At 36.2% G+C, this 13,107-nt stretch overlaps 1 protein-coding gene across 1 annotated transcript in view; it reads right to left on the reverse strand.

Annotated features, from left to right (window-relative positions):
• Nucleotides 1–1,172: 1,172 nt before the first annotated feature.
• The window catches only part of LOC123533150 (acetoacetyl-CoA synthetase-like), a 42,173-nt gene continuing 30,238 nt past the window's right edge, over nucleotides 1,173–13,107 (reverse strand). The window contains exons 12-18 of the mRNA XM_053519347.1: nucleotides 12,812–12,934; nucleotides 10,113–10,226; nucleotides 8,877–9,002; nucleotides 7,991–8,060; nucleotides 7,003–7,061; nucleotides 4,359–4,564; nucleotides 1,173–3,006 (exon numbers count right to left, since the gene is read on the reverse strand). Coding sequence (XP_053375322.1) covers nucleotides 2,869–3,006; nucleotides 4,359–4,564; nucleotides 7,003–7,061; nucleotides 7,991–8,060; nucleotides 8,877–9,002; nucleotides 10,113–10,226; nucleotides 12,812–12,934 — 836 coding nt within the window. The 3' untranslated portion in view covers nucleotides 1,173–2,868. The remainder of the gene's footprint in view (nucleotides 3,007–4,358; nucleotides 4,565–7,002; nucleotides 7,062–7,990; nucleotides 8,061–8,876; nucleotides 9,003–10,112; nucleotides 10,227–12,811; nucleotides 12,935–13,107) is intronic.

Below are 13,107 nucleotides of genomic sequence, written 5' to 3' on the forward strand. Positions count from 1 at the left end.
TGGACAGTGCCATTTACAGTTAAAAGGGGCGATTACGGCGCGGATTCGCAGGCTAGTCTGGGTCCATGCTGGTCGCAAATGCACTATGTTTGTTTTCTCATGGTGCGGCTCAATTATGTTTACATGCTTGGTGAGGTCTCTTTTAGACTTCCATTGAATCGGGCATTATACCAGAGTCATCGTCATACTACTCTCAGTATTATCCCTTACCCTGCTAAATTTCTATAATGAACTTGTCCATCTTTCAGTTTGGACAGAACCATTAATTGTTAAAAGGGATGCCTACCAAAAAGATACTTGAATGGCGAACAGTGCAGATCTTGATCAGACTGCATGGATGTGCAGGCTGATCATTATCTACACCGGTCGCAAAGGCAGAATCAATCATGTCCAGCATGATAAGAGTTAGACAATACCTCTGCTTCATTCAAGAAATTCAAAAACACTATACTTAACCACTGGACAAACTTATTCCAGCACGATTTTCAGAATATGCATATCTATCATATTTGCACAATAAACCTTTTTTATCTGCACTACTTGAAGCACGACTACTGCTTGTGAAACTCGACTTCCTAATGAGGTCACCTACTGGCCACAGGCATCATGAAGTTTTCACAACCGTAAGCTAAGGCGTTCTTTCGTTATTGAGCTGAAACCATTTCCAGACCCAACAAAATCACTGTGACCCTGAACTTTGACTTACTGAAAACAATAGCAGTCATGTACTGACCACAAATAATCACCCTATTAACCCTTATCATGCTGAACAGGATTGTTTCTGCATTTGCGACCACTGTAGATCATGATCTACATCTGTGCAGTCTGATCATGATCTGTACTGCTCGCCATTCAGTCAATATTTTTTTGGTAAGCACCCCTTTTAACACTTAACGGTACTACCCAATTGAAAGAGGGACAAGTTCATCATAGAAATTTAGCAGGGTAAGGGTTAAGTTTTGACCACTCAAACCGGGGATCGTAAGTTCAAGCATCACTGGGGTCACGACCATGCCTTCTCATATGACACCAGGACTGGTTTTTCAAGGAAGTAAACTCAGAAGTGGTTCAAATAAACTTAAAACTGTCATCACAACTGAGCTAAAACAAACTGGTATAAACTAAGGGGGGTTGGGTGGGGGAGGGGGGATAATTAGTACTGAAGTCAAATCAACATTTATCAGGTAAGTTACAATGCTTTATTTTCATTTACTTTTCAAATGTTTTTTACTGTAGACTGCATCCAAAATTATATCATACATGAAAGAAAATGAGCACATTTTAAATGTGGCTTAATTACGAAATACGTAATTCAATAACTTGAGATTGTTAGGTTACAAGTAATTTCAGAACACATTCCCAACCACATTTTCTAATGAAGAAACATAACATAATTTTAGAAAATTGCAATTTTAAATAGAAAATGATGCTAGTATTTCTATTTTAATGTAGTATACTTATGTTTACAACATGTTAGAAATTTAATAACCCCTGTGTGTAATGAAACAGCTAAACCTTTTTATACTTTCTTCAAGTGCTATTTATAGTATTTGTTTTGATACACTTTTATAACCTCACTATTATCAGACAGTCAGCAAAACAAAAAACAAAACAATATGCAATACACTCAACATTTTTCTTTAAAAGAAACACAATAAAATGATATAAAAAATATAACTAAGCATTAAGATTCTTAAAAAAGCTGACATATATGTGTGACATTAATTTTAACGCAAGGTTATTTTGCTACGATGTTGCTCACTGCAGATCTGGAAAGGTCTTCTGCACATGTCCGGAAGTGATTATCAATTGGTGCGCATGGCGAAAGTACGCAAATTATTGCATGTCCGCATGCATTTAGTGTATTAGTATGTATTATATATTGACTAAAGTTTAGGGTTAGGATTACCATGGATACAAAATAAATACAGATACTTATCATTTAAATCGCTTGAATCTGGTATATATCGGAGTCTGTAATTTATCACAGGCACTCCAGATCCTTTTTTAGTCACAGCCGTTTTGATAAATATTCAATGCCTTCATTTTGTTTATCATCTGATTGACCTGAGTTCACATTTTAGATGTGCAAGAATGGAACCATTAGGGTGTTGGCCTGAGATGTCAAATATCCAAGCATCTGAACAATGAAGTCTCGTTTATCGGATGGCATTATTCATTTTTAGTCTAACATAAAACCATTTTGATGAAAATTATGCTGAACTTCACCCATCAGTGTAGTAATTAAACTGGGTGTCATGTAACAATGTGATGTCGTGCTTGACACCATTATATTCTCTAACTGGCCCGCGCCTGAACTGCTCTTTATCACAGAATATGCAATGCCCGATGCCCTTCTTCATTTTACAGACAAATAAACTAAGCCATATTAGAATAACAATTTACATACTTTCAATGAGTAACGTAAAGCAAGCTCATGAAGTACAAAAAAACTGCACATAAAATTTGTTCCCCAGGTTTAACAGATGAAAGAACTGTCTCTATTTTATTTCTAAATTTTGTTCTAGCCAAGGGCAACATTTTAAACCTCAATAAATAACACAAATTCATATATTCATACAACAGAATCCAAAAAAAACAAAGTACCAACATCTTGTAAAAACACAACAATACTTTTATATTACTATAATACCTCTAAAATTAAAGTTCCCGTTTACCCTGTATTCTAAAAGTGCTACACTACACTACTACCAAAGATTGCTATTTGACTTAAGTCAAAACTCCCAAGGATTAATAATTTTTAGTATTGATGAGAAATTTATAACTTTCTTGAGTATTCAACGATGTCCACCTGTTCACAACACTGCACTTATTTCCAGGACATTTCAGAAAACAGAGCATGTATGCCTAGTAGCCGTGTAATTCTGGAATGTCTGAGTATTGTTGAAGACAGTCCGGGTTTGCAAGTGCCCCTTTCTGTACTACTTCCTGCCCCATAATCATGTTCCTTACTGCCACCTCGACTTTCTTCCCACTTATTGTATACTGAAATAATAAAATAAACATCAGTTATGCAAGTGGTCCAAATCTTTTACATACTGATTGTTTATCAGTTTTTTCCCTTCCCATATAAAACAAGAGCTCCGCCAAGTGGGGCAATATATGCCCAAAGGATTACATCATAGGATGGGAGCAAAATTTAAAGAACTTGACTGTTGTAGCCCAAAGGAGTGGAACAACAAAAGGAAAACTTCAAAAAACAAATCTAAGTCCACAAAAAAAATATTCAAAGTCCACCAAAAAAAATCCTTATCAGGTACAGGTATGTAAAAATACACCTAAAAATTAGAGGTATCATCCATGTTGTACCACAGAAAAGTGGTCTCGGTTTTTCCCTACGGCCAATAATAAAAAAGTTTCAAAATAAGCTATTTACAGTAACATAAAAGGGAAGTAATTAAAAAAAAAATTATTGTAAGTGAACAAAAAAGAGATCTGCCAAATAAAATCAAGAGCACTGCAATGCAGAGCAATATACACAAAGCCAAGTCATATATGACCTTTGACCCTTAAGTGTGACCTTGACCTTGAAGCAAGTTATCCGGAACATGCGCACTGCACATCGTCTCAGTGTAATGAACATTTCTGCCAAGTTTCTTCGAAATCCTTCCAGCAGTTCAGGAGTTACAGAGTGGACACGAAACAAACTGATATAACTTTTGACCCCTAAGTGTGACCTTGACCTTGAAGCGAGTCGTCTGGAACATGCGCTCTGCACGTTGTCTTGGAGTGGGGAACATTTGTGTCAAGTTACTTTGAAATCCTTCAAGGGGTTCAAGAGTTACAGAGCTGACACGAAACAAACTGATATGACCTTTGACTCCTAAGTGTGACCTTGACCTTGAAGCGAAACATCCAAAACATGCGCTCTGCATGTCGTCTCGGTGTGGTGAACATTTGTGTCAAGTTTCCTTGAAACCCTTCAAGTGGTTCAAGAGCTACAGAGCGGACACAAAATTGCTAACGGATGGATGGACAGACAGACACCAGCGTCATAACATAATATGTCCCTTTGGGCGTATAAAAATAACAATACCTCCGCAATCTCTTCTATTTATAACGGTTAAAAGACAATTTTTTTGTTTGTTAAAATGATTGATATGCTGTGTGCATTTAAAAAATCAACTGTGACATTTAATCATTATATACCACATAAAATTAACAATTTTAACATGACGCAATATTTTATATTGAGAATCAAAGAAACTCAAAAAATCTTTAAAACATAACATTAATACAGGTTGTTTGCTCAGTCGCTCACTGTTGAAAGCATAATCTCCTATTTCACATAAATCATGAGTACTCCCCCATCTAATACACCCTCTGAAACTACTCACAGGTATATCTGTACAAGGCAGAATGAAACCTGGTACATGTCTTGCGGTGAGATATTTTCTGATGCAAGTTTTCACATTGGACACAAGTTCCTGTGTGAACTGACTTCCAGGAGCCATTTTTAAAAACAATATGACACGCTCCTCGGAATTGTCCTGTTTTCTCTGCGCTACACAAATACTATCTTGTATCTCCTTGAATGATTCCACTGCAAAACAATAGAGGAAATAACACTTTAGTTTAATACTGTATACACATAGTGCAACTGGTGTCGAGATGAACACTGAAGTTAATTTACTTTACTGTGAAATTATAAATATTTGTGGGGATTAATTATTATGGATTTCTTGGATGCGCCAATCCAAAACAAGAGCACCGCCTTGCGGGTGCTGACGCTCATCTGATTTTTTTTGTGTGATAGAAATATTGTCCTACCCGTGATTTTCTAAGTCTAAAAAAGGGCCATCATTCTTGCAAAAAGCAGGATAGAGTTATGTTTTTTGATGTACAGTGTCCACTTATGATGGTGAAAAACTGTTGAAAGTTTTAAAGCAATAGCTTTGATAGTTTATGAGAAAAGTTGACTTAAACATAATACTCAACCAAGAAAATGATTTTCTAAGTCCAAAAGGGGCAATAATTATTGCAAAAATCAGGATGGAGTTACGCTGCTTGCTGTACAGGGTCAGCTTATGATGGTGAACAAGTGTTGCAAGTTTCAAAGCAATAGCTTTGATAGTTTAAGAGAAAAAGTTGACCTAAACATAAAACTTAACCAAGAAATCTGATATTTTCTAAGTCCAAAAGGGGCCATAAATCTTGCAAAAAGCAGGACGGAGTTATGTTTCTTGCTGTACAGGGTCAACTTATGATGGTGAACAAGTGCTGCAAGTTTTAAAGCAATAGCTTTGATAGTTTAGGATAAAAGCTGACCTAAACATAAAACTTAACCAAGAAAACTGATTTTCTAAGTCCAAAAGGGGCAATAAATCTTGCAAAAAGCAAGATGGAGTTATGTTTCTTGCTGTACAGGGTCAGCTTATGATGGTGAACAAGTATTCCAAGTTTCAAAGCAATAGCTTTGACAGTTTGGGAGAAAAGTTGACCTAAACATAAAACTTAACCAAGAAATCTGATATTTTCTAAGTACAAAAGGGGCCATAAATCTTGCAAAAAGCAAGATGGAGTTATGTTTCTTGCTATACAGGGTCAGCTTATGATGGTGAACAAGTATTCCAAGTTTCAAAGCAATAGCTTTGATAGTTTAGGAGAAAAGCTGACCTAAACATAAAACTTAACCAGGCAACGCCGACGCAGACGCCGACGCCGACGCCGACAACCGCTCAAGTGATGACAATAACTCATCATTTTTTTTCAAAAAATCAGATGAGCTAAAAAAGAAATAACTATCACTGCCATCAATTACTATCTTTACAATTTGAGGCTCACAAATTCTAGTCTCCACATAATGGTCATCTTTACCTGACTGTAATTAAGTCTCTGGGCGAGCATGGAAATCTACACGGCTGATGTTTTCGCAAATTTCTTATATTCTACATCACGCATATTTCCACTTATACAGTATTGTACACACTTGCTCAGATTATTAATTGCAGTGAAACAACGCTTTCTTGAGCATCAATGACACAAGCACCTGGTTTTACGTTTTTTTACGTGGTCCCCATGCTGTTTTCATTATACATGTATATTCTATGACTGGATCAATTGAAACCTCAGATAACTTTAGCATTTTGATCTTCCCGTAGCAACTTCATTCTATCTGTGTTATACTGTTGGAGTAGTAGAACTTTTAATTTTCTGTTTGTTTTTGGTTTAACACCGATTTTCAACAGTATTTCAGTCATGTAACAGCGGGCAGCTAACCTTACCAGTGTTCCTGGATTCTGTACCAGTACAACCCTGTTTTCCACCAGTAACTGCCAACATTTCCACTTGAATCAGAGGTGGCAGATAAATATTTCAGACACAATGTCTTATCAAATCTTCCCGGAGAACATGTGCCTGCCCGAAGATTGAACTCGCAGCCCCACTATCTGTAGATCTGTGCTCTCTTGTTTTGATATAAGCGAGTTAGAATTTTTAAGGCTGCTACCCTATTAAAATACAAATATGTGTGTTTGTGTGCAGGTTTAGAGTATTTCAACATATTTTCTGTCATATAAATGGCACTGCCTACTTGTAGTAGAGAGCACAATCCCAAACTTTTTAGTTTGTTTGTTTTGGGTTTAACGCCGTTTTTCAACAGTAGTTCAGTCATGTAACGGCGGGCAGTTAACCTAACCAGTGTTCCTGGATTCTGTACCAGTACAAACCTGTTCTCCGCAAGTAACTGCCAACTTCCCCACATGAATCAGAGGTGGACTAATGATTTCAGATACAATGTTGTTTATCAAATAGTCACGGAGAACATAAGCCCCGCCCGAGGATCGAACTCGCGACCCCGCGATCCGTAGACTGACGCTCTTCCCTACTGAGCTAAGCGGGTGGGCCCAAACTTTTTAGTGCTGCTTCACTGTTATAACATACCGCAGAAACATGCTGAGTGCCAAGCAAGGAGCCTACTACCGGTAATACCATTTTTCATTTTTTGGTGATGTCTTTATGTTTTGATGCATTAATACTGACCTATATGATAGATCTCGGAGCTTCCAAACCTTACGCCATTTGGATTCAACGTGCCATCACTGTAAATATACATGTTGTGCTAACTTGAGACGATAAATTCAAGAATGTTACTAAATCGTTTTGAAGTAACAGTAACAGTTTTGATTTTGAAATCAGTAAAGTTGCTCATAACAGACAGAAAAATATTCATAGTCACTGTTTACCATCAAGTAAAACACAGTTTTTGCAAATATTTCATGCAGCCTTTTTGTATATAACTGAAAATTGTTACAACGCTCTAATGATAGGGATGTTTAATGCACAGGGATACTACAAAAATTACAATTACCAGAGATCACGTAACAGAAAAAAAAGTTTCAAGATAACACTAGTCACTACTTTTGCAAACAATGCTATGAATGTTTCCTTCTAATGCAATTCAGACAAATAAGGAATGCTGCTAAAACAATTAAAAAGTGCATTTTACTAACTATCATTTTGTAATATTTCATTTTATCTTTGCATTAATTAAAGATATTTGGTGGCCATCTTTCACTAAAATATTTTATCTTATACAAGATATTTACTGCAGAAAATTTTAATTTTACTTAATATTTAAATTGATGGTATAATTATGTACATTCATAATTAAATGTCATGCAGTAACTGTCTATTGTTAAAAAACTTCCAGTTTTTAGTGGTCCAGTTTTTTAGTGGTAGTACATATTTATACTGCGTTTAATTATACATGTACACAGTGTGTACTATTCTAAACCTTATGCATAGTATTGTTATTACAAACAAACATGGTATGTTTATGTTTACACTAACTTTATGTAGTAATTTTTCATGTTTTCAAGTATGAAATTTGGGTCTAACATACTTTTGAAGAAATATGAAATACGAGGGAGAAACGATTAAATTCATGTCAATAAGCAAAGGAAATAAACAGATAAAGGAGGCATAAATACTAGCATTACTCATACGGAAATCTTAACAATATACACACCTTCGACCCAGCATTACAATGCCCCCTGTTTTACTGTTGAATCGACAAAAATCTCCATGTGCCCAAACACCTGAAATATGTAATGTAGTATTTTAGGCTCATACTTCTGGACTTCAACTGAACAATTAAAATCTGCTAGAAGATCCCTTGGAAGCATATAAATCAACCAAGCAAAAGTAATAGCAGACTCGGTTTGACCAAGTCTGTTCATGAGAGGTAATGAAATGTGCAACCACTCCACACATCAAAAGCACCAGCTTACTGTAAAATCATTTAATTTCATGGGCAAGAAATTTCATGGTTTCGGTCAAAACGGCAATTTGGTGGGGATATGAATTTGTGGATTTCAACTTCCGAACATAAAATGAATGGGAATTTTTACTTGCTTGTTGGAATTAAATTTTGTGGGTTGACTCAACCATGAAAATTAGTCCCCAACAAATATTAATGATTTCACAGTAAGCGAAACTCTTATGTATAAACAGTGAATAGACTCCATGTTCCAAAAGAGTCTCAGTTAGAACTAACCAGATATAGTTGATTGTTAAAGTATATATTACTCTATATGTATTAATGTCACAAAGATGACCCAACAAGAGTTTGACCAGATTTTAAGATTATTAGATAAGAAGTAACTGTCAAATATATTTTGCCACATAACTTAACAAACCTCAGTGACCTTGAACTAGAGTACTTGACCCTAAATCAAATGAAATCTGCCACTTACCAAAGCCAATTCATCATGTCTGGTATGATGATAATTGGGGGCAGTTTTAAGAAGATTGAGACACATTCCACAGAACTTCAAATGATGCCAATGATAAGAGGACTGCTAAAGCCCTGCTTTTTTCTTAGAATCTTCAAACTAAAATGTAATTTCTCTTACCTGGGTAGACATCAAAGTATGCTTTCTTGTATTTAAGTCCTTGTGGGTCATTCCAGAACTTTGTTGGCATTGAGGGGAATGGGGTTAAACACACTAATTCACCATCAACATCATAAACTTCCTTGCCTTTAAAAAACAATGGATAATATATTTATTTCTTCAACAAGTCAGCTTCTTCCCTTTTTTAGATTAAGCATTTTTTTATAGATCAGAAATGAGCCGTGCCATGAGAAAACCAACATAGTGGCTTTGCAACGAGCATGGATCCTGACAAGCCTGCGCAGTCTGGTCTGGATCCATGCTGGTCGCAAAGCCACTATGTTGGATTTCTCATGGCGCGGCTCAAATGTTAAAAATTCAAAACTTAGAAATCAAGGCAGAGTCTAAACTAATCTTCAGAGTATAGAGGTCTGGTAATCAATATACAGTTGGAACTCGGTATCTCAAATTCCAAGGGATCAAACGTTTTACATCAAGATAACCGAAATTCCACTTCAAATGATATTTCGTGCATGTGTTTTTGGGAAGGGACTTGAGAATGTCTTCGAGATAGCCGGAATTTTGGGAAGAGAGTGTGAGAAATGGAGTTTCAACTGTATTTAATACTGATTACTGTACATAGAAGATACTGGGATGATGGTATAATTAGTTATCACAAATGAAACAAATAAACTAAAAAGCCATAATGGCCCTACAGAGACTCATCTAACCTCAACCTTTTGACCTTGAATATAACAATTTTTTATAAATAAAGATCAATCAGCTGCTTCATGAGTAGAAGTCTTTTAAAGGTTGTTTTTTTCTCTATTTCTAGCATTGGCAGCCCCAAAGGTGGGCAAGCAGAACAATTTGAACAAACTTGAGAGTGGTCCATCAAACGATGCTACAGACCAAGTTTTTCACTCACTACAGATAACTCCTTAAGAGACCAAGCCATACCATTTTGGAGGAAACCTGTGGTGAAAGTCCATCAAGTGGTTTATGAGAGGAAGCTGTTTAAATATATTTCTATTTCATGAAGACTTAATATATGACAACTGAAAAAAGTTCCGAGTGGCATGTCTCGTCACCTTACATGAAGTATTTCTATTTTTTGTTACAATCTACATAATCTTCTTACTCTCCTCTTTATTTCCTTTTCCAAATACATAAATCTACATACATTCATATATACAGTTTTTAAGGATCATAAATTATAAGAAAGCAAGATAAAAAAGAAAACAACACTTAACTGACCATTTAAATCGAAAGTTTTCATATCACAGCCAAGAATCATCTGTTGTATTTCTCCCTTGTAGACTGGCTCTGTCCACGTCTGACCCATAAAACAGGCAATAATATCAGTCCCTCCTGCAAAAATATGTGCAAACTGAATAGAAAAGGTTTCACTGATGTGAAAATTACAAAACAAATGTTATTGCCTGATTAGCCTGGCTCCCTGGCTGCATGGTTATTTTTTATATAAATACTGGAAACATTTTATAAGAAAATTTTAAGCCTCTAAAATAGCACGATTTTATCTCAGTGCTTGACAGTATAATTATAGGTTATTAGCTTTGTATTGGGAAATATGCACAAGTTCTTCAGCGGAAATATTGCGCGACTCTAGGAGCGCAATATTCTTTCACTGAAGAATGAGTGCATATTTCCCGATGCAAAGATAATAACCTTTTTATTACATACGCATCTACTCGTGTAAATAGTATGTAAATATCATAAATATGTTCAATAGCCTGAATAGGATTGACAATACTGAACAGAAAAAATAGTGCAACAACACACACTGAATTATGTCACGCACCCGATATGAAATTCAGGCGTCAGTGTATGGAAAAATTTTGACGTTTCCGGTACCAGTGTAACTTAATGGGGAATAGAAACAAGTATGTAATAATATAAGCTATGAGTAAAACTTTAACATTACAATAAGCATATTCTAAGTCGAGTTGCCTCCTCCTTTTTACAGACTGGGGTCATGATGGTAAACAAGTATGCAAAATATGAAAGCAATATCTCACAGGACTTTGAAAATATTTGGGGTTGTACGCAAACTTTAACATTTATTCTAAGTCGAAAAGAGGCTATAATTCAGTCAAAATGCTTGATAGAGTTGCCTCCTCCTTTTTACAGACTGGGGTCATGATGGTAAACAAGTATGCAAAATATGAAAGCAATATCTCAATGGACTTTGAAAATATTTGGGGTGGTACGCAAACTTTAACATTTGTGTGACGCTAACGCCCACGCTCAGGCTCACGTCGACGCTGGGGCGAGTAGGATAGCTCCCCTATTCTTCGACTAGTCGAGCTAAAAATGTCAATGCAGAAACAACCTTCTGGAGTTACTTTCCTCTTAATGAAGAAAACTGATATATGTAAATAAGAACATAGGGATGGGAGCCAGTCTATTGCCTGATCATTTATTGCTTAACCCTTACCCTGCTAAATTTCTAAAATGAACTTGTCCCTCTTTCAATTTGGACAGTACCATTAACTGTTAAGAAGGGGTGCTAACCAAAAAGATACTGACTGAATGGCAAACAGTGCAGATCATGAGCAGACTGCATGGATGTGCAGTCTGATCATGATCTACAAGGTCAGAAAAGGCAGGACCAATCGTGTCCAGCATGATACGGGTTAACCCTAGTATTAGCATCAGCTTTTCCTAGGCCCATATTCATTTAAGTTTCAAGCCTGAAACTTGGCCTTGGATTAAAGAATGACAAATATTCAAAGTGCTATGACTTTGTTCATTACTCATAATATTTTTGTCGGCTGTCCATAACCACAGAATGCACATTCATGCAAAGTTCCATTACAATCTAAGATTTCTGACTAATAACAGAACAAAAAGAAAAAAAAACATTTTGAAGTTTAATCCTTATCGTGCTGGACATGACTGATTCTGCCTTTGCGACCAGTGCAGATCATAATCAGCTTGCACATCCGTGCTGTCTGATTATGATCTGCACTGGTCGCCTTTCAGTCAGGTACATTTTGGTAAGCACCCCTTTTAACAGTTAATGGTTATGTCCAAATTGAAAGATGGACAAGCTCATTATAGAAACTTTGCAGGGTCAGGGTCAAGTTCAGACTTTAAACACTGATGAATATGGACCCGATGCAATGAGATGCATCAAATTACAAATCATTTCAACACTACATAGAAATGAAATATTAAGTACTTAACCATAGGTCTTTGCACTGTATGTAATTGATATCAGAAAAAGAATTCCAAATTTCAGTTTGCTATGTTACATTTATTGCCCCGCCATTTGCAACTTCCTAACAATCAGAGTGGGGGTTACACTCCAAGTACTATTTTGGGCATAGGTGGCCATCACCTGGGTACAACAATTGATCATCTACAAGCTTCATGACAAGAAACAATTTGGTTCACACCATGAGAAAACCAACATAGTGCTTTGCGACCAGCATCGATCCAGACCAGCCTGAGCATCCACACAGTCTGGTCAGGATCCATGCTGTTCGCTAAACATTTCTCTAATTGCAATAGGCTTTGAGAGCGAACAGCATGGATCCTGACCAGACTGCATGGATGTGCAGGCTGGTCTGGATCTATGCTGGTCGCAAATGCACTATGTTGGTTTTCTCATGGTGCGGCACATTTAACCTCTAATGAGGTTCACACAAACGCCAAGGGTCAGTGATCTATAGTTGGGAATCTTACCTAAGCTGCCACAGAGGTCCCTGAAGTAACTGGTTATTAACATTTAACAAAGTTAATATCCATAAATATAAACAAAACTGTCCAAATTAAGTTTCAATATTGATCAGTTTCTAAAAAGCCAGCTGAAGTATGGTTTGACACTGAATAATTTTAATACATGTGTTTAGGTACAATTTTGTAACATTAAAGAAAATTTTGTATTTAATCTGTAACAATTTGATCTTTATTTCATATTCAAACCGAACCTGTTATAGATCCCAGCAGAAGATCTTGTTTTATTTCTCTGTACACATAGTCATAACTCTGTGGCATGAGCGGGGAACCAGTGGATAAAATCATCTTTAAACTGCTCAAGTTGTGGGTTGTACCTGCAACAGAACATATTATTTTTAATATAAACATAAATCTGTAATTACATAATTGCACTATTTCTTTTAGGTAGTGACTAGTGGAACCCTTGAATAGACTCATCTTCTAAAGTATTCTCTAAATATACATTCGATCTTCATTCACTGCTGACTTGGATAATTCGAATACCATC

This window comes from Mercenaria mercenaria, chromosome 12 (genome assembly GCF_021730395.1).
Source record: "Mercenaria mercenaria strain notata chromosome 12, MADL_Memer_1, whole genome shotgun sequence".
Classification (NCBI taxonomy): Eukaryota; Metazoa; Mollusca; class Bivalvia; order Venerida; family Veneridae; genus Mercenaria; species Mercenaria mercenaria.